The sequence below is a fragment of the Brachypodium distachyon genome, chromosome 3 (genome assembly GCF_000005505.3).
Source record: "Brachypodium distachyon strain Bd21 chromosome 3, Brachypodium_distachyon_v3.0, whole genome shotgun sequence".
In the NCBI taxonomy this organism is placed as follows: Eukaryota; Viridiplantae; Streptophyta; class Magnoliopsida; order Poales; family Poaceae; genus Brachypodium; species Brachypodium distachyon.
The window spans coordinates 21,247,859-21,269,622 of record NC_016133.3 but is presented as its reverse complement, the minus strand read 5'-3'; the positions used below and the strand labels follow the sequence as shown (position 1 = coordinate 21,269,622).

At 42.7% G+C, this 21,764-nt stretch overlaps 1 protein-coding gene and 2 long non-coding RNA genes across 3 annotated transcripts; 1 reads left to right on the top strand and 2 right to left on the bottom strand.

Annotated features, from left to right (window-relative positions):
* Positions 1-2,502: 2,502 nt before the first annotated feature.
* Positions 2,503-4,411, top strand: LOC112271794. The gene is made up of 2 exons (XR_002965243.1): positions 2,503-3,631; positions 4,189-4,411. It is a non-coding gene; the product is annotated as an uncharacterized LOC112271794 (long non-coding RNA).
* On the bottom strand, positions 3,731-4,308 carry LOC112271795. The gene is made up of 2 exons (XR_002965244.1): positions 4,167-4,308; positions 3,731-4,077 (listed from the first exon to the last, which is right to left on the bottom strand). It is a non-coding gene; the product is annotated as an uncharacterized LOC112271795 (long non-coding RNA).
* A 329-nt stretch (positions 4,412-4,740) lies between the features above and the next one.
* On the bottom strand, positions 4,741-8,171 carry LOC100831569. Its single transcript, XM_014899928.2, has 3 exons — positions 7,717-8,171; positions 5,432-6,219; positions 4,741-4,921 (listed from the first exon to the last, which is right to left on the bottom strand). Exons 1-3 carry the CDS (start codon positions 8,081-8,083, stop codon positions 4,835-4,837), a joined length of 1,242 nt encoding a protein of 413 aa, XP_014755414.1. The 5' UTR covers positions 8,084-8,171; the 3' UTR covers positions 4,741-4,834.
* Between the last annotated feature and the right edge of the window lie 13,593 nt (positions 8,172-21,764).

Here is a 21,764-nt window from a genome sequence, read left to right as displayed (position 1 = left end):
GGCTTTTATGCATGGCATATTTCCTTTCTTTTCTGAATTTTCGCTCCTCAGTAGGGCCAAAACCTAGCAATTTTTGCATATTTCCTATCATTTCACTACCGAGATCTCTTCTTACTTCCCTTCCCAAGTAAGGGTTGGTCTCCTCTCCCCCTCGATATCCGGTTTAAGTTAAGGAAACTGTTGTTCTGTTCAGGCAGGCTCAAGTGGCTATCTCCCGTTATTCCTTTCGCAGATATAGCATATCATTTCAGGTTCTCCTGTTTTATCTGCATGGTGACGCTATTTTTTCTGAGTTCATGCTGTGCATTGCTCCAGCTGGTGTGTTGCCTGATCCGGTTTCAGTTATTTATGATAAGGTCAATTAAGTTGGTTGCAGGCATGAAAATACAGAGCGGCGAGGAGGTGGTTATCAAGTTAGTATATTCGATTATTTCCTTATATACATATACATTTCTGCATCTGCCATTGTTTTATATGTATGCAATTTCTTAGTCATCATAGGTTAGCTTTTCTTGTACTAATGTGAATAAATTTTCGGTCCACTATCAGTACAAAGAGGGTTTTTTTCTAAAAAGACTTTCAGTAGCAAGTATAGCTGTTGTAAAGCATGGATGTTGTGGCACTAATCATAAATGTCTAGGGCATTTTATTTTGTGTCATACTCTTCTCATATGACTAGAAACTAGGATTTCTGAACTTTTTTAGCTGGCTGCAAGCAAACTGGCCAATTAGAGATATGCAGAAGTAGGGAAGTAAGAAAAAGGGCAAAGATTTTGATGCTCCCAGTTGGAAGCTTGGTTTTGTTTTTTTGAGGAACCTACAGTAGGCAAAATGCCTACTGCAATATATTAATAAAAAGTGCAGTACAAGGTGGTATATACAGTGGGAAATGGAAAAAGAAACTATCTAAAGTTACCAATCCAGGTCTGGAAATTCAGGTAGGATTTTCTCTTGGCTCTATGAAAAACAAGATTAAGCTCTTCCTGAAGCTTGATTTCTCATTTAAGTTACATCCAATAACACTTTATTTCGAAGTAAAAGTAGAGGCCTTTTTAAGTATCCCTTCTCTGTCTAGGGCTATGGTTGGGTAATCGCAAAAAATGCTGACGTTTGTTTCAATCTTTGGAAGAACCACCCGATGAAACTCAGATTCTATACTTTCTGCTGTTTCGATTATTTTAGAACAAGAGACAGCTGTTTGGTAGAATCTTCTGTGAAGTAACATTCCTCATAAATTTTGATAGTTGCTACTTTTGACCATCTGGACTACAAGTCCCTCACTACCACTGCTGACGAGCACATTTGAATTGTGGTTTATTACAGAACCTCGTAAAATTTGTGGGTTTTTTACTGCTTGATTTCTACCTCTATATATGTGCCTTGGATTGCTGGCATAAGTGAAGCGAGAATTTCTGAGAAAGTGTAGGTAATACTCAAATACTAACAGTGTTTTCAGAACTTGAGCGTATAATTTTCTGAGTGTTAGGGCAGGTTACTTTCCGTGCAACTTGTTGCATCTGGAGTTCTGGATATAGCTACCTGGCTGTTTCTGTCATCTCACAATTTGATATGAATCTGTTAAATCAAGGCATCCTCACCTTTATTATGAGTCAAAATTATTGAGTCCTTATTTGACTGATATTTACCGAGTCAAAACTATTGAGTCCTATACATGCTTCTGCAAGAAGGAAGTATCAATACAAGAACTTGCTTTTTTATTCAATTATTTTTACAGATCTTCATTTAGTGTTTGATGTCATTTAGAGTTCCTCATGGAGTGGTTCAGAGTAGATGGGGAGTACATGTCATGGTCATTGATCTTCTTGGTCCAAGTCTGGAGGACTTATTCAATTACTGCAACATAAAATTCCCTCTCAAAACAGTACTTAAGCTTGGTGATCAGAAAGTGAGTTTTCTTGCTGTATCATAGCATTTTGTCTGTTAATATTGGCCCACCCGTCTGACAAAAAGCCAGTGAAAACAATGACTTCTTTTAGGGCATGAAAACACTGATTTGCAAACTGAACTATTGGATCCTTATTTACATTGATTTGTACCGAGTTAATGTATGACCTTTTTGTGTTTGCAGCGAAGCAAATGGATGAACCCAGATCGAGGACAGGCAGCACAAGGAGACCTACAGCCATCTACCTGGAGTTGATTGGCGATGCTTGGCAGGAGGATTTCGGCATCCGGTACGCCGGAGACAACAGCTACACCCCCACGATTGAGGAGCGCTCCTCGCGCCGTTGTGTGTCAATATTTTGTCAATTGAAATGGACAATTATTAATTATGGCCAGTATTCTACTTGATATACTAATTTGCTGCTATGGTTACTTTGCTGCTATGGTTACTAACTGAGTACAGAGAAGCTATCCCATGGTTCATGCATATATTTATCTTTACTCCTAAAAAAAAGGCTTGTGGTGGTGGCGGTACGTCGCCCCGCGCGTCCAACCTCTCCCTTCTTTCCGATCCCGCACGAAAAAATAAATAAATACCCGTCTCGTGTCGCTCGTCTTCTCTGCGGCTCTGCCCGAGCGAACTAGCAGAATCCGCCGCCACCGCGCGCCTTCCTTCTTCCCTCCTCTCCCCCTCCAACCTCCTTTTTCTCGTCGTGCTGCGCCTACGGCATGGCCGGCCGACTGATTAGCTAGCCCGTGGCGGTACTCGGCCTCCTCGGGCTTCGCTCTTGCACATAGTCGCCGCATCTGCTGGCACCCAACATGTGGCCGTACCTCCGGCGAGCCTCCAGGCGAGCGCTCTTCCCCTCCCGTACCATTTGTTGTTTTGCTGACCAAGAATGCTTGCCGCTTTTTTCGCTCTCTAATGTTGTCCGGTTCCGGTAATATTGTTAGTCCTCTCTCCCGATATAATCAGTCTTGTTAAGGAACGATTTCATTTCATTTGGTGGTCGCAGCTGCAGATGACGTTAATTTGATTCCTTATAAAATTGCATTGTACCTCTGGTGTGGAATATCCGATTGGGGAGAAACAAAATATAGCATTTTAATGGAATGAACATATGTCCGTATATTACGTAATTTGAGGAATTAGTACAGAAAAAAGCAACAAAGAAGAGTGCCTCATGATCATGTGCCAACCAGAAAACTGCATAAACTCTATGTCCTTAATACCCCTCATATTCATATAGCTGTATATACATGACAAAATCTGGGCTGCAACATTTTTTTAGGGGCCGAGCCTTGAATTTTCAAATTCTCCTTAACTGTTCCCCCCTTGATTTTGACATTTTCTGCAGAGTCCACAAAAAGGCTCATCAACATCAATTTTTATGGTGAGTTCTTGGGCCAAGATGCAGCTGATCTACCAGCTGACAACTTGTGAGGTTAATTAATGGTGAGTTCTTGGTTGCAATGGTTGAGTCCAGTAATTAATGGGAATGTTATCATTGAAGTCCTGCAGGTACCTGAACAGAGCCATGTTTTTTAGACAAAAGGACAGTGTACACGTTTTTCCTTGATGAAGTTTTATTGTTGATTGTTCTCATTTCATCACCTGGAAGCGTGGTCTCAGAATCAAAGCTTTAGCGTCTGTTTTCCAATATTTCAGATCCCTGAATCCTCCTACAGTCAGATTCAGTTATTGCAGTGCTTGCGAGGTTTCTAGGTAACTATTCCACCAGCGTGCCTTTAACCAGATTCAGTTATTGCAGAAATAGTTTCTCCAATTAGCAGCTCCTTTCAGCTACAGAATCATGGCCAACAGTTGAATCCGTAATTTTGATGTGGTAAATCTAGAGATGTAATTTGATTTCCATCGACACTCTCATTTGTGCAACCAGTATTCTGATTTTTGTCCTGTCTGGCTGTCTTACTGTGTATCGGTGATTTGTAATTTTGTACTAAGGTGAGTAGCATTGTGCTTCTAGCCTACAACCCAATATTGACTGGATGATTAGTACAACCCAATATTCCATAGCAACATATGAGCATTGCACCTCTTTTGTGGATGAAAATCCAGTTTGGAGACGATTGTGGAAGATGAAAATTCCACCCAAAATTTGAACCTTCTGGTGGCGTGTGATTCTTGGCTTTGTTTAGGTTAGAGAGGTTCTGCATAAAAGACACATGGAACCTATGAACACTTGCAGTGACTGCGGTGACATGGTTGATACTATTTACCATTCTATTACTAAGTGTACCTTTGCAAATCTGAACTTGCAGTTTGTCAACCTGGAATCTGACTCACAAGTGCTGCTGAATCTATGGTAACTCTAGAGCAAGTCATATATCAAGTATTATGCCTATCCTTCAGCAGATGGATGATCTTGCTAGGGTTTTTTCTGGTCTTACTTTTGTTCATGTAAACAGAGATGCGAACACACTAGCTCGTATAACTGCAAACTATCATCTCAAACTGATTCGGATTGCATCTGGTCTAACCACATCCTAGATTGTTTGGCCCTGTGCATTTAGCATGAATGTAACCATGTTTATATGATAGCATGAGTTTGATGTTCCAAAAAAAATGAGGCATGATATTATCATTACGTTGTTATTGTTTTTATGTTAGAAGCAATATCTTTTGTTGTACCGTAGCATCACAGACACCTAACTAGTATGTTCTGAATAATGCAAACTACTCCCTCCGTCCCTAAATTCTTGTTGTGGTTTTAGTTCATCAAATTTGAACTAAAACAACAACAATTTAGGAACAGCAGGAGTATGCGTTAGTTTCTTATTAGCGCACCCAGTGAGACCAACCAACCATGCCAGTACCTAATACCAAACAAATAGCAAAACATAATGGAAAAACAAAGTCATCGAAACATTGCTGATAACATTGCATTCAAGTACATTCCAGTATCAGTTAGGAGTATATTACTTCTCTGTTTTCATTAATTGAAGCCCCACAGCCAGCATCGGGATTGGAACTTGGCCACAAGAAATTACAAGCCTGCAATCATAGAATAATATTTCTAACTATCAAAAGTATCAATCCACAAGAAAATACTCCCCAGCTTGCAATTATAGAATAGCAGCACTTCCACTATTTAAAACATCTTGGTGGTTGGGAAGTTTAATTATGTAAAAGACTACGCTTCACATTGCCTGTTTAACCAAATCATCATCAAATAGTTTGATTCTTCCACAATACTTGAATGCACACTACGTAAAGAAAGCTTTTCTCAAGGTCCGTAAAAGTAGACATTCGGGAATCATCCTGACATCACCAAAAACAACATTCAAGCATGCACAGCATACAATCTAACACAAACAAACCGAGAGTGGAAAATCCCTCATCATTAAGTGCACAGCAGAAAATCTGACACAAACAGATTAAGAAAGTAATAACTTGGACACCAGAAATTGAAATTGATATTTATGCAGCAGCATACTCAACCCTTACTCATGCTGATTCTCTAGGCAGAAGGCTTTCGTGGATGTTCATACTTGACCAACTCACCTTCAGCTGTATAGTGGTGAAACCAAGCTTCAAAATGAAGATGGTATCTCCATGCAATGCAGGCTGGCAGACACACAAACGATGAATCACACGATGATCTGAGCCACCTGCCTGACTGAGCTTCAATGCTACAAGAAACTTACTATCATACAAAACAGCAACCACAGACCTTTTTAGCTCACATCCCCCGGCAGCAATAACACCATCAAACAGCCGGATTTCGTCAAGTAAATAATCACTAAGATGAGACGCTGTCAAACACAGGCTTAAGCCACTGCCTTGCCGTAACTCTGATATCTCAACCTGTACCGTGGCCTCCACCGCACGGTGCAGAAGTGCAAAACTTATGTCCACTGCGCCACTATCACCATGAATCCGTTGTGTGTTTAATCTACCATGTCTACAGCCAAAGTTGTTGAAGACGATAGCACCGTCAATTAGCTGCAAATCACCTCCTTCTTTGCCTCTCCTGATCTTCATGTCGAACTCAGTTAGCACCATAGCGTCCATTGTGATGCCTCTCTTGGGGCCAGACATATGTATAAAGCCACCCCGCTCCACAATGAAAGGGTCAGCCCTAGTGCGGTTGAAGATGTAGTTACGCAGAGGGTTCAAAACATCCCGGACGGCCAAGTATCCATACAGCTGAACTGGGCCATCAACAACAGAATGAGCTAGCTTTAGCGAGAATATCTGCAGCATGGGGAAAGAGGAATGTGTTTTGCAATCCTTCCAGTTCGGCTGGCAAGAGGTGAATGGCTGCGACATGATCATTGGCTCCAAACAAGCTGAGTTGGCAACAACATGAACATTGCATATTATCAGTTCAACTTTTAATTGAAAGGAACAAAAAAATAAGACAGATAAAGAGAAAAAGGAAGTTTCAAAATAGCAATATTTGGGTTCACCGTGAGGTCCTGAAAAGTCTATCACAAAAGCTATCATACATAACCATCTTTAATTAATAACATAACCTGAAGTTGCCAAAAACAAAATCCAAATGGAATCAGAACACAGATGTGATAATCTTAAGTTGGCAAATTGTTAGTATAGTATTGCAATGCTAAAATTTGGCTAAAAATTGTTTTCCAACCTTTTTTTGGATACAAACATATGTTGAGTGCCAGGGACAGATATGATAATCTTAAATTGACAAATTATTAATATAGTATCAATGCCAAAATTTGGCTAAAAACATATGTTGAGTACCAGGGACAAAGCCAGGAAGAAAAGGTTATGGTGTCACCTCCATTGTAATGGGTCATCTTCCATAAATAAGCATGTATTGGTGTTAATTTATTGAAGATTTGCCAAAATTCAATGGTATCAAGTGCGACCAGTGGCTCTATGCCAGCTCCGTCACTGTTGAGTGCAGTTTCACTAAGTATGGACGACAAAATAAATGGAGGGCTAGAACTATCTAAGGAAAAGGAAATATTATTAAACCTTTGCAATAAGCTTTGTGTGAATGAGGCAGCCATATAATAATTACTAAGTACAGACTAATTCCTGTGCTACTGTCGCATAGTAAATTGAGGGCTACAGAACTTTCTGTGTGACTAGAGCGGAAATTAACAATTTTATACATTGAATCCTTAGTTGAAAAACTTGTCCGGCATATGCTCAGTATTTGGACATTGGTGGATATTACGAGTCATCCTTGGCTCGTTTTAGGAAAAGCAGTAGAAAGTGTAAAACACTGGAATCCTGCTGTCCATTTGAAACATATGGAGAATCAGAAGAAACATGTTAGGATTGCTACTATGTTTGGAGGAAGGCGCCGACTACATCTTGGGCAAAAGGATCTATCTCTTAGGTGGCCGGCCGAAGAAGCCAGCCACTGATATGAAACCTGAAACTGAAGCCGCTAATTCTTTTTGTCTTTTTCATTCTCTCTCAGTCATTTGTGTGGAAAATATACCGACTTGTTAGGCCCAATTGCCCAAAACACAAAATTGACTCAGTTTCAATGGTAATTTCGAACCGAACAATCCTCCAAGTCGTCTAAGAAGAAAAGCCTAACTTAACTTCCAGTAAGTTACCAAGTAAAACAAACAAGAGAAACACTACCCAATAACATGTTGGAGAAAACGAGTGTTTTAGAATGATTAGTGGTCATCCATATATTAGGATTGTAGCACGTGTACTTCAGTAACATAAATAAAGTCCCTTTCTAAGATTTTTGATATGGATAGAAGCAGCTATACGGGCTAGGATGCTTCGAACAGGCTAAGATCAATATCGCCATTTTCAACGATTAAGGAGGATAGGACACTGATACGTACTCCCGCTGATATCATGGAGACGATAACGTCTACCGAAATAATCGGTGCGTCTGTAGATGGATCCATCACGATGCTTGCAGTCGTCAAGGAGCTCGGCATCGGTGAAGCCGTCGCCGGAAGTTCTTCTGCTCCGTTCGGCCCCCGACGATACGACCCCTTGTGCTCTGCCGTCCTCCATCCTTCTTCTCTTCTCCTCGGATGGTTTCCCGTCGCCCAAGATTCCGTTCCGTAGAGCCTTCCAAGATTCGAACACTTGCGCCATGCCGCTCTGAATCACTGTTCCCACCTCGATTGGATCTTCCACCAAGGCTATGATGCTCCCCAGAGATGTCGACGACGACGCGGCCTGTGCGCCGCCCCTTTCCATTCCTCTTCTCCGCTCTTCGATTTTTGGGCTAGGGTTGGCTTTGGCTGGCTTCTCCTTTCTCCGATCTGGTTCGGGTTTCGTCGTCCGTTCGGTACGCCCTATAGATGGATGGCCATCGGCCGGGCCTTTGCCAAAAGCCCAAAGCCCACCGGGCTTGGCCCCTTAGTGTCCGGCCCGTCATAAAAATAATCAGGCCGGCTCGAGGCCCTGGCTGTGCCAAGCCTGGGCTACAACCTCAGGCCCTCGTGCGGCCCGGCCCATTTATATTTTTTCTTTATTTAGGATCAGTACATCGGCACATTAACCTTCTTAAATCTGGCCAAACTCATCCTTTTTCTCTTTTAGCCCACCATTTCTTCATGTTTTGGCCCAGCCTTACTGTTTTTTTTCTTTTTTCACTTATTTGGCCCACATGTGAGGTGGGCTTTCTCAGGCTCGGGCCCAGGCCGGCCCAACCGGTCTCGATGCCGTGCCTTGGCTTCGAGGAGGACTCTTCGGGCCGGCCCCTCTAATACTTGGCTTCACCAGCATTGGCCATAGGGCCCGGTTTGTTTGGGCAGGCGCGAAGACGAAAAAACAAGGCAGGAAGCACGCCGCGGGACGTCTAAATTGGGCCGGCACGTAGTGGGTTGGGCCTTTTTTTCCTTTCGAGACAAATGGGCCGGCCTGGGCACAACACAGTTCGAGAAGAGAAGAAGCCCTAATCATCGTCTCCGATAAAAGTTTTGACCTCCGACGGTTTCCTCGTCTCTAATAGATGATCTAGCATTGAGAAATGGAGAGAATCACGGATCAATGTCTAGCATCTAGTTCTGTTATTTTGTAACGTTTGTGTGTTCTTCGTGGTTGCATCTCAACAGTGGAGATGTCGTCGTCTACAAGATTGGTGTCCTGACTCCATCCCCGTTCTGGTGTAGGCTTGCGGCATACTTCATGCATGTAGTCAGTTGTGCTTGTGGCTCATCTTTTGGTGTTTTTAGTCTTTTTCCTTGTCGGTTCATGGACAAAGCAGCCGTTCCACAGTTTATGTCTCCCAGACCATGATGCATTCAATGATCGGAAGTTCTAATTGTTTAAGGTGGACGACTCATGCGGCTTATCAAAACCTATGAGAGGTTAATATCAGTTTGTGCAAGGATGGTGTGTTGCAATTCGTCACGGAATACCTAAAAAGGAATATTAAGATGTGAATGATGGATCTAGTGGCATTGATTTTGAATGACCTTGATGGAGCTTTTAGTTTTATCGAGAATCTTCGTAACTTATGTTCATCGCAATTGTATCGTTACAATGTACTTTTTTTATGAAATAAAGCTAGAACGTGATTCTAAAAAAAAACTCCGGAGGCATGGGGCGGCACAGGCACGGGGCAACAAAGGCATGCTTGGACCAAGAGCGGTTCGCGGAGCACGGAAAAGCACATTTAATTCTATCCGCCCCTCAGGTGGGATAAAGAGGGCAAAAGGGGGGGGGGTCTAGGGTTCACGGGAATGAGAAGGGGGCGACGAAGAAGGTAGAGAACATTTACTCCAATTAGGAGAAATAGTCAGTCCAATCCATTTGCGCCACTTCCGCTGACGATGTACGGCGGCTGCAGCGTGAGTTGTCGTCCTGGTCACCTCCTCTTCTCATGTAGGAATTCGAATTGGTATCTGTAATACAACGGGTGGAGTGCTAATATGTGGGCTCGTGCGGTAACATGTAAGCCGATCAGGTTGAGTCGGGTCGAAACCCGGTAAGAGTGACTGTTGGACAAGTTGGTGGGCGTCGAAGTCCAGCTGTCACCTTACAGGTGCGGCCCCCATGTCGAAAATGATCAATTTTTCTAATCGATCGGTTTAGGGCTTTCTGAAAAAACTTGACCCAAGAATTGCAGCTCACTGAAAAAAAAAGCAAGAATTGTGCCTTCCTGAAATCCTAACCCCAAAAGGTGCGGTTTCTTAAAATTTATTCGAATCCGGTTAGTTGCCAATAAAATTGGGGAAAGTATATCTGGGGATGACAAGTGTCAAATAGCAAACCCGCCAAAAAAACGGGTGTCGAATAACGAAGTTTTACAACAACTGATAGCGAGATAGCCATTCATTGCAGCGTCGAATAATGAATTCTCCATCGAATTTTCGCAAACCATAATTAAATGGTATATTTATTACAATATATGTTTGTGTACATTTTTAGCGCAGGCGGTGCTTGAATTCACATATGCATGCTCCTCGACCTACGCGGCCACGCACATAAGTTGGACATATCACATATGGAACGGGAAATAAACTCCGGAAATTAAGTGGAGCTGATCGATATAAGGGCTAGCTCTTTCATCAGCTCAGAAGCTTATCATGCCTTGCCGGACTCCTGGCAGCCGGGTGGCTTGTACGCGATGAAGCTGATGCACTGCACCGGCCTGACAGTGTCAAAGCCGATAATCGAGTAAATTGCACAGAACCACCACATTTCGGTGACTTTAAACGGGAACCACCGGTTTTGCTAATTTTCGCGCAAAACCACCGATATTCGGTGAAGTTTTTGCAGTTTGCACTGATTCTACCGATTGCGGCGTATAAGCGCGTTTCTGACACCTCGGGGCCACATGTCGGGTTGACTAGCTCAACACGGCGTTAGATGTCCGTTAGCCAGTTATGTCTAAGACTTCCTCTTCACCCATTGACTGCGGCCCCACCATCATCCTCCACTCACCTTCCTGCATCCGCCCGCCCCTGCTCGGTTGCTCCCCATTAGCGCCGGCGGCCCCTCGCGTGCCTTTGCTGCGGCCCCCTCCACCGCCCTGCCACCCCGTGCGCGGCCCCTGCTCCACCTCCCTCCGCTGTCTCACCCCGCGCGGCCGCGGGCGCCGCCCTGCCGCCCCTGCTCCGCCGCGAGCTCCACCCCCCCCCCCCCCCCCCGTGCTGCCCCCTGTCGTCCTGGTCCCTGCACCGCGCGCCGCCCTTGCTCCGCCGCCGCCCGTGCTCAATGCAAAAAATGAAGTATTTTGTTAAGCAAGTACAATTTTTACGGTTCAAAATGGCACCTATACAATTTTCGAACGAACTAGAACATATTTAAATGGTTGTGTCCAAAGACTTTGAATTTTCTAGCTATATGGATACTTCTCCCCCATTTAAATGAATTTATAGCAGTTTCCTAAAAGTAAATCAAATTTAAACTACAAGTGTGTGGTATTTTGTTCCTAAAAAAATTCAAAAAATCATTTTAATATACCCAAGTAATAATTATGTAAGATTCATAGAGGGAGTTGCAATATTCAATACTTTGCTATGGAAGAATGTGCCGACAATTTTCATCTTATATTGCAACATATGAAGAAAATGTCAAAACAGTCTAGTCTTTGGCATGGAGTCCATTTATGTATACTAGTTGCCATGAAAAATGATAAACTTAAATTTTAACAAATGTTCAAAAAAATCTTTCACAAAATGAACTATGAAGTATGGATGTTTATGAATTTCAAGCTAAATGACCAAAGACACGGACATTTCTATATCATGGTTCATGATAATGAAACCATTTTTTGCACAGAGGTGCATCTTTGCATGTCAAATAATATTGTCAAATAGTTTAGAAATTTTTAGTTTTTTAAAAATGTTTTTAAATTTTTCTAAATACAAAAGGTAAGGTATTTTGTGAAGCAAATAGCACAAATATGTCTCAAAATGGCACCAAAGTTTTACACAAAATGGACCATGTTTATAAACTTACAAATCTATTTAGTAATCACACATAATACAAGTATATTCAACTGAAAAATACTCCCTCCGTTACATAATTCTTGTCAACATATTACATGAATCTAGACGTTTTTAGGAATAGATAAATTCATTTTGGACAAATTTGAGATAAAAATTATGGAACGGAGCCAGTAATAATTACACAAAATTTAGACCCTCCGGTGGTTGGTTTACATTAAGACCTGCCATTGGATTCTCACAAAGTCACGATCCGGTCCGTGTTCTCACAAAGTAACGATCCGATCACTGAGCTCGCGTGGGCTGCTTCTCCGTCTCCTCCACCTGATCCCCACTCTCTCTCTCTCTCTCGCTCTCTCTCTCTCCCCTTTACCTCACAGAAATCCCCTTGGTCTCGTCTCCTCGATCTCCTCCTCTCCCCTCGGTCTCATCTCCTCCACTGCTGCTCCCTCTTTGACCCTGCCCCCGCCACCTCCATGTTAGGCGGCTTTGTATTATATGTATCTAGAAGTTTTTTAGCATAGATACATTCATATTTGGACAAATTTGAGTCACTTAATATGGGATAGAGTGGGTAGATATCATGTTGCAGGGAAGAGGACAATATGGAACCTTGAGAGCTCTTGCTTCGTGCGCATCTCGTTAGTATAACTGTACACGGATTATTTGGTGCAAAATCAACGGTATTGTTTGACACAAAAAAATACTGAAAAGTATCTCCCATGTGCCGGTGGAAAATAAACGTGGTCGTGCATTTTACTAATCTCAATTAGGGACAAAATTACAAATTCCCTTAATGAAGTGCGCTTAGGCTGGCGCGACGAATATGACATAGACGATTGTGGTGTGTTGGTTCAGGGGCCTCGTAAAGTTCCCTCTTAATTACTCCCACGGCTCGAGCCGCGAGACGCCTCCGGTTAAACTGCTGCAATGGTTGTCGTCTTCGAGTCTGGTGTTCTCCATGTGATGGTGTAGATGGTGGTGGTGCGGAGGTGAAGGCGAGTGATGGAGCGGTATGTCATCGCTCTGGCGATGCTTGTCGTTGTCCGATGATGAAGATGTCTAAGCCTTGTCGGCTTTGACATGTGGGTGGCCATCGCCTTGTCGGTGCCAGGCCTGGTGATGTCCGCCTTGCCGGTGTCGGACCAGACGACTTGCTAGCACCTCGTCGGTGCAAGCAAGTGATGGGTTGTCATCGGAAGAAATACATGGCGATGAAGTATAGCTTCGCGCCATCGGAGGCTAGATGATGTCGAGGATGAGTGCTGGCGTAGATGCTGGAGTAGACTGCAACGTGTCGGTGATGTAGTCGGTTCCCTGCATGGAACGATGGCGTCTAACATGGCACAGTGTATGGCGGTGTCTCGATGGACACCATGTAGAGGGACGCCCTGAGCAGCGGCATGATGACCAATGGACATGCTGGCCATGCAACCGCACAAAAGACAAAAGCTGTCGTCAGGATTGACAATGACGGTGTGTACGATTCTTCTGTGTACTGTGGAAAATAAAGATGAATAGCTCTTTGACGAGCGCTCGGACGTGATTTGGCCGTTAGGGCAACATCATGGATGACAACATGGCAAAGTTAAACAATTAATTATCAAAGATAACTACTGTACCACTGAAATACAATTTATGCAAGTTAAACAATTTTACTTAGTAAAAGAAGAGGACCAAGATGACAATGAGAGAGCCACCTCTAGGTGTGATTCCAAGAAGCTTAAGAAAAAAACAAGAGCGCCGCATACTATGAGGAAGTAAAGATATGACATGGTTTGGGATCGGGAAAGTAATTTCTGGTTGGTCATTCTATATAGAAACAATTAAGTTGATACACAAAATAAAATAAAATATGGGTTTCTTGATGAAGGTGGGTGTGACATGTCGAGCTCACATTTTAAATGAACAAAAGAGTTAACCACATATAAGCTGAACACCGAGAATTTCACTCGGCTAGTATATGATGGACTTTTTTCTCAACTGACAGTAACACTTCATTAACATAAACATACAAAATGAAACAAAACAAACGTATATTAGATTTCAAGAACAACAATGGTATATGTATATGCGAGAAAATTTGGATATTGCCAATATCACATACTTTTATGATATGATATAAAACAGATTGGGCTGACAGGTGGAAATTTTATGTGTTCTCACTCTTTTTGAGGTTGGCCCCTCATCATATAAAGTGAACACATGGATCGAGCAATGCAACAAATTATAGTTACACTTTTATTACAACTGATGTTGCAGGCATAGTATAGATTCTTCAGTAGGCTGTCAATATCATGTATAAGAGATTTATGGTCGATGGAAATAAAAACTCTTGCCTAAGTTTCAATTTGTTTGTATACAAATAAGTGATACATCAAATCATTTTAGTATTTTATATTTGTAAACATAGAATGTATAGTACTCCAAGTTTTCTTTTCCTTTTATCAAAATACAGTTTTATTCGTTTCATCAAAACATAGTAACTGATCTTGGTTTCATAGTCATTTCAAGCAATGAAATATTCACTCGTATTAAAAAATATTATGCACTTACCTAATTTTTAGATTAAATCTCTACTACTTATAAAGTCACGAACTAGGCTAACAGTGTGCCTGGCAAGAGAATATTCCCTGTCAGGAGAATATTCCTTGGTATTAACTTCCCGCGATCGATCAAAGACATCAAACCCTCCTGGGCCGCCGTGCTCAGCCCCTCCCTCCCAGGCCACTGCCATCCGCCTCTGCCCCCACGGCCGCCGTCCCTTTGCCTCTGCACCTCCGCCTCCCCCCGGCCGCCACCCTCACTCCCTCCCAGCCCGCCGCGCACGCCGCCCTTCACTCCCTCCCAGCCCGCCGCGCACGCCGCTCTTCCCTCCCTCCCAGCCCGCCACGCCCGCCGACCTGCCCTCCTTCCCGTTCTTCCTCCTCTCCCAACGGAATCAGGTGATTCTCTTGTGCTGATTTCCCTTGTTGTTGGTTCCTTTCAGAATGCACAATTGTGGCTTAGACATTCTCTTGATTTTTTTTTGATATCACGCATGGAGGTTTATTATGGTAGATCTCAAGTATTCTTTCCTCTATTTTTTCCTGACTGTAAATTGTGCTTCCAATTTTTTTCATGAACAGTATACATGCATCCAGTCGACCAGCAAGAGTTCTATCATTACTACATCTTCAGGCAGAGGGCATTAGTGTGCTTGTTTTAATTGAGTTATGGCATAAGTTAATTCAGTTTGATTGGCTTGTCATGGAACTGAACTTTAGAACCAAACCAATCATTCATAGCCAATGTAAATTAACAAATATTTGACAAGTCTTTTGGCTACAAACCAAATGGAAGCCATCTGTTTTGCCAATTTTTGGCAGGTTTCATTGGCTACAATCCAAACAAGCTCTGCTTGCCAATAGTTCACTAAACTGTTGTACACAATACATTTCTGTATGTTTAATATTAGTAGCAAGGTGCCTTGTAATTGAATTCAGTGGGCTGGTTGTGAATTCAGAATAGTACTGTGAGAGATTCTTGACTTGTGAGGTTCAGAAAATTTTGCTGAATTCAGATTAGTATAATTCATATGGTTGTTGGTTTAGACACCCTTCTGCATCTGTTCAATCAAAATATAACATTTTAGTGACTTGTTGCGAAAACCACCGGTTTTGCTAATTTTCGCACAGAACCACCGCAATTAAGTGAAGTTGTTGCACATATCACTGATTCCATCGATTCCGGCCTATAAACGCGTTTCTGACCGATCGGGCCCACCGGTAAGGTTGACCACGCGTTAGCTCCCAGTAAGCCGCACCCCGGCCTGTCCATTCTTCCCCTCTCCACCGAAGCTCTCTCTTCCCTCCCTTTCTCTTCTTTGTCTCCGGTGAACAGCCACGTGGAGTATTCCCCTGACCAGAGATATCCATGAGCAGCGCCAGCTCGTCCAGCCTCCCCTGCGAGAGAGCGCCCTTCGCCTGCCTCGACGTACGCCGGTCGTAGTGCACCAGCACGGACTCGGCGAGCAGCCGGATGCGGGGCAATTTCTCTACTAGGCCCAGTCTCCGCGATGGCGCTGATCTCCGCCTACCTCCGCCCACGGCGACCGGCACACGTACGGAAGAGAATTGAATCAATTAGCTCAGCTGGTTATGGAATTTATGTGCATGTACCAATTGATAGAACTATTGCTTATTGATCTTGGCAGGCAAGAACTGGAATCAATCGTGCACGACGTACCTTGTCTCTGGGCCTGGCGAGGTCCTGATCGGAGCTGTCCGGCGAAAGCGGCAGCGCGAGCGCGAGGGAATGAGCCGCCGCGGCCTCCTGGACGCCCGGCCCAGAGAGTGGCGAGGGCAGCAGCGTAGCGCGGGGCGGCAGGCGTCAGTGCGAGCAGGGGCAGCAGAGGCGCGCGGGGCAGCAGCGGTCAGCGCGCACGGAGGCAGCCGAGGCTCGGGCGACGACACGCGGGGCGGCAGAGGAGGCGCTCGCGGCAGCGGAGCAGCAGCAGTGCGCGGGACGGCTGGCGGCGGATAGCGCAGGGACTGCAGCGGAACGCGCCGTAGCGGCGGCGGAGTAGCAGCGGCGGGCCGCTGTGGGGAAGATGAAGTCGGAACAGGAGAAGGAGGTTAGTGGGAGAAGAGAAAGGGTTATACGCCAGCTCGGCCCGGTCAACCTGACATGTGAGTCTGGTTGGTCAGAAACGCGTTTATACGCCGCAATCGACAGAATCAGTGCTATGTGCAACAAGTTTACTGAATTGCGATGGTTCTGCGCGAAAATTAGCAAAACCGGTGGTTTTCGTAATGAGTCATCAAAATGTGGTGGTTCTGCGCAATTTACTCTATAAAATATACATGGGCACACCTACACCATCGCTCTTCGGAATCAGTATTTTTTAAAAGAATAAACGATTGGTTGATGTAAACCCCCAAGACATCCTGCATCTTGCATATTCAAATGTTTGGAGGACACAACAAGAAGTAAAGACAAACCTTCTTGTAAATACTACCTGAATTCAACCTGACTTTTTCTTTCATATTTCTTGGGTGCGTACGGGACTGGAATCCCAAATTTTGTTACGTGGGACCGGGAGATGCATCTTGTGTTAACGAGTTGTCAAATGTTTATGTAACTTGCCATTTCTCATTGGATGCCCATCCAGCCTGATTCCACCTAAAGGCCAAAGGCATACAAGTTGTAGCTGTTTGGGCATAATAACAATTTTCATGGCCGAGACTCAAATCTGGATTTCAGTGTTTCTGATTAATTTATCAAGCCTTGTCTAATTGAGTTCTCTGAGTTTAGAGTTCAATTTGTAAGGTTGAAATTTGTTTCCTTACCGGCTACGGTAGCAGAATTTTGGAGTTCGTTTGCTCAGGAAATAGGAAAAAAAATGAGTGTACTTTTGAAATATCCGAGTAGGTGTAAAGACTAACGGACAAACTATCGAATATACCAATTGGCTCACATGATCTAGGGGTGTCGTTAATATCCCCTCCTTTCCTGTGTTGATCGTTCCGTTGGAGGAGGCCGGCCGATATGAGAAGAGCAAGGCTTCTTTTATGTACCCGGACCGTATCTGGTCCAGGTTGGCCCACCATCTGTCCGCATTTATTGTGAGTGATCCTCATCTGGCCCAAGTCTGAACTGTTCGGACAGGACAAAACCATTAGGATGGCCCAGGTTTGTTGCTTTCCTTTGAACCGGTCTATGTCAGTCTATAAGGTTTGTTGCTTTAGGATGGCCCAGGTTTGTGCAATATTAAGAATACTTTATTTCAGTTAGTCTATAAGGTTCTTTACTCGTCAATGATTCAATATTAAGTATGTTATCTGTATCATTATTAGTCTAATACTCACACGCTGCAATGGATTTCACCGCAGGTGGTTGAGCTGAAGGCTTTCAACATGTTCGAGAATACCATATCATGTCCGGGCTTTCAACATTGTCGGGATAAAAACCCTGGTGGTAAGTTGTCTTTGTTGTTGAACTTTTTCCAAGGCTCAAGTACTTTGTTTTGATTCAGCGACAAACATTGATTGAAGTTAAGTATATTTGAATAACCAATATGTGCCACTCAGCCAATATACTCTCTAAAAAGACAAATTAATGTGACGGTAGGCTGACGCGGAGCCTCCTGCCTCATGTTGTTGATGATAGATGAATTAAGGAGAAGATGAAAACTTTTGATGTCAAAACAGTAGCAGCCGCAGACAATGTGAATGATAAGCTATGTTACATTGATGTTATTGTACTAATAGCTTATGAGCTTATCGAGGTATATTGAAGGATAATTGCAGTAACCAAATTTGTTTGGTTCAGCGATGACAATAATATTACATACAAAGTCGCACGTATAAGCAAGCTGGGTGTGTTCATCACAATATAATAGAAAGTTTCTCGAGTTGTGTGGAGCTCCTGTTTTTGACCGGTCACTAGAATAAGTAGGCCCAAAAGATTTTGGTCTTTTGGTGCAGTTTGCCCACTGCATCTGGAAGACTCTTCGCACACTAATGATGTCAATGTAAAATAGAAACCATAAATATGACAACGATTTTCTGAATTTTGTATGCACTTAGTGAATATTTTCATTTGATTTTGTTGAGTATCAAATAACTTAGTGCTAAGATTGTGGATGCTGTAATGGAATCGTGTCTTGTAAGACGCTTCGTTGATTTTGAATTTTACTAATAAATCTCTTTTACCGCCATTCATTTGTCTTTTTCTTTCTTCACAGGTTATGGTTAAATCTCTTTTGTTGTCAGTCATAGCCGTTCGTGCAATAATCCAGTTTGGAAACCATCAAACGTCTATAAATAAAGTTTGACGATAGGTGTCGACAAGTTCGTTTCATCGCAAAAGAAGTAGGCCACGAGGTTTGCTTGGGTAATGTTTTAGGACGTGCTTGCACATGCATAATTACTTCACAACTATTTAAATAGATCAACGAGAAAACAGTAATATAAATAACTTATAGAAAAATTAAAATCAAAAGACACAGTAGGAGACGTGCGTTGCGCGTGCAATCTCACTAGCTGAGTAATATGGGTCGGAGGGGATAATAATTTTATAATTATAGACATTTGATTGTACTATATCATATGAAGGAGCACCGTCCTCGTACATATGAAACAGAAACCAAGTTCGAGATGCAACTAGAATGATAGATACGTTGTTCCGAGTCATTGTATATCTCATGTTCTAGCTACTTTTGTACCGTATTTCTTTCATCACATCTAATTGTGTATTTTTATATATTTACATTTTACTTCAAAGAATATTTCCATATTTACCGACCTAAAAAGATCTAAAAGATATTTGGCATAGGTAATAAATAAGATTCTATTTTCGCCTGCTGCTGGTATACACATGTATCAATATATGCAAATGTTGATACGTGGACATGCGCGATGCCCAACATCCAAAATATCTATATGGACGAATCAAAATGCATACCCATCACCGAACGTAATCAAACGGTTTAAGGCAAATGCTAGATCCATTCATGGATTTTTAAGTTTCTCTTATAGACCAAACTGCAAATATGCATGCATGTCCACCTAGAGAAATTATACTGTATCACTAGTTATAGCAAATTAGTACTTTGCACGAACTTTGGAACAATGACTACTTAATCATAGATATTGTCGTGTCATTAATATCCAGTTCATGTATTTAGCTTGCAAGTTACTCCTCATATTAATTATCGATATTTGGACAAATATGAGACAATTAATATGGACGAGACGGTGCGCAGCCGTGCTTGTCCACTCCGGCGTCTTTGCCGCCTTCTCGTTGCCGGCGCCGAATATATCCGCTTGGCTTTTGTGTGCGGAACATTGTGCACAGAGATTTGTTTTTGAGAATTTCGGGGTGACCTCAGCACCGAGAAAAACGTGTAATCCCTGTGCTTCATTCGTTGGAAAGGAAGAAGGCTCCTGACCATGAAAACTGAGTGCACAGTCACCAGGAAATTTCTCAAAAATTGTAATCCCGCAACCAAACAGTGCACAGACACCAGTCGGGCTGGCGCGGAGCGCCAACATGTTCATGTCCACGACATGGAAATAGCGTGGACCAGTCCACGCCGGCGGTGTTCAGTTTGCAGGGGCCAAATGAAATGGCGTCTAATGTATGAACACACACCATCGCAATTGGCGTCTGTCCAAAAGGGTCACGAGTGGTGAAAAGTACTCAAATGGGTTCAGATTTGACGAAAATTTCAAAAAATGTTGAAAAACATTTCAACATTAACTATGAAGACGGAACTCGTTGCATACCATTCTGCTTAAACATTCTTCAACACTTTCAAAAGTGTCAGTGCCGTTGTACCAAAGAGCCTTCTAGGTTGATGGTTGGATTTCAGTTGCGGAATTCTGCCTAGCACCGGAACAGAAGTAGATCCCGTGCCGGTTGATTTGTTCAAAGCTCTTTGCCGATCTTTCTGATCAATATTCATCGGTTTCATGCAAACAATCTTCACTGGAGACTGGGATATTAGCACTGATCTCCAATACGGAAAGAAACTTAATGTTGCATAATTGAGCTCCCATCCTCTGGGTTTCTTTATTGCATCCTGGCTCATAGGTCGATAAAAAAAAGGAATATTAATTCCCAAAACACTGGACATTTCAGCACGGCCTGCCAACAGCACTCAATTGAGATTTTAAATGTTCCTACTTGGACAATTGTGGAAAATATGATATCACTTAAGATACTTATAATATTTTGGGTTGCATGTTATTGACTATGGTCTATGAGTAACATATTTGAGCAAACATATAAAGCTGCACATCCGAAACATAACATCTTCAATTTGCTCATGCTTTAGAGATTGGATTGCGGCACGGTTTGCTTTGTTTCCAAAAGCCAATCATATTTTAGCCACTAGAAGAAAAAACCAATTAGTCAAAGCCTTATATTAACGAAACAAAAGACGTCACCCTTTGTGAATAGCTTTAAATCTCTAGGAAATATCTCTTTTCTATTTAAATTTCAAACAAAATATTTTCACCTTTCAAAATATCCTCTAGCAATTGAAGCAATTGAATTAGCAACGACTAGAGTTTAAATTTGAGTTTTACTTGCTCTTTTTATTTCTTTGTATTTAAATTGGATTCTGCACATTGAAATAATGCATCTCTGGATTTAACTGGATTTGTTAGAATTCATTTCGCATTTAAGTGAACTTTATTTTTCTGTAAAAGGAAAAGCATTTTTTCTTTTCAGTTTTTTTAGAACTTTTTCTTTTCAGTTTTTTTTGAGATTTTATTTTTCTTTTCAGTTGAGCTGCTTGGGGGTAAAACTAGCCCAACTTATTTGTCTCTTCTCTGGACTCAGCCAGACTCTCGAACAACCTCTGTAAGGCCTTGCCACACCCATTTTCTCTCTCTGCCACTCGGGCTGAAGCCCAGCACCAAGTCCAGCCCGACCTACCCTTCTTTCTGTTTTTTTTCTTCATGTTGGGCCTCTCTCTCCCTTGTTCCGTTCGGGCGAGTTGTCCCAGGGCAAGCCCACCCGTGCGCCCCCTGCCTTGACCGGGTAACGGTCAGGAGCCCGCACACGCATGTTTCTCCTGCCTCTTCTGTTTCCCTTTTTTCTCTTACGATTCTGTTGCTTAAAATTTCTAGGGAACAGTTGTTCTCTCTAATTCAATCTTCGATCTAATTCAAATAAGCTTTGTTAACCTTTACTCTTTCTTTAAACGCCAATTCTATTCTAACTCCATTGGTCCGGCCATTCCTACCCCTTGGCTCCCTACATAAAGCTAGTTCCATTGAAACCATGTTTTGTTCTACTCAACTAATAGAATACAAGGATACATGCAAAGATACAGGATAGTGGCAGTGCCAAGGTCTGAAACTTGCGATGTAATTTCAAATATGTGATGGCAAATACATGTGTTTTTACTAATATATTGTCGCGTGTGCGGTCACGGACACCGGGAGTGCGATCACCTCCTTTTTTAGGTAGAGTGGCGCGAGGCCTGA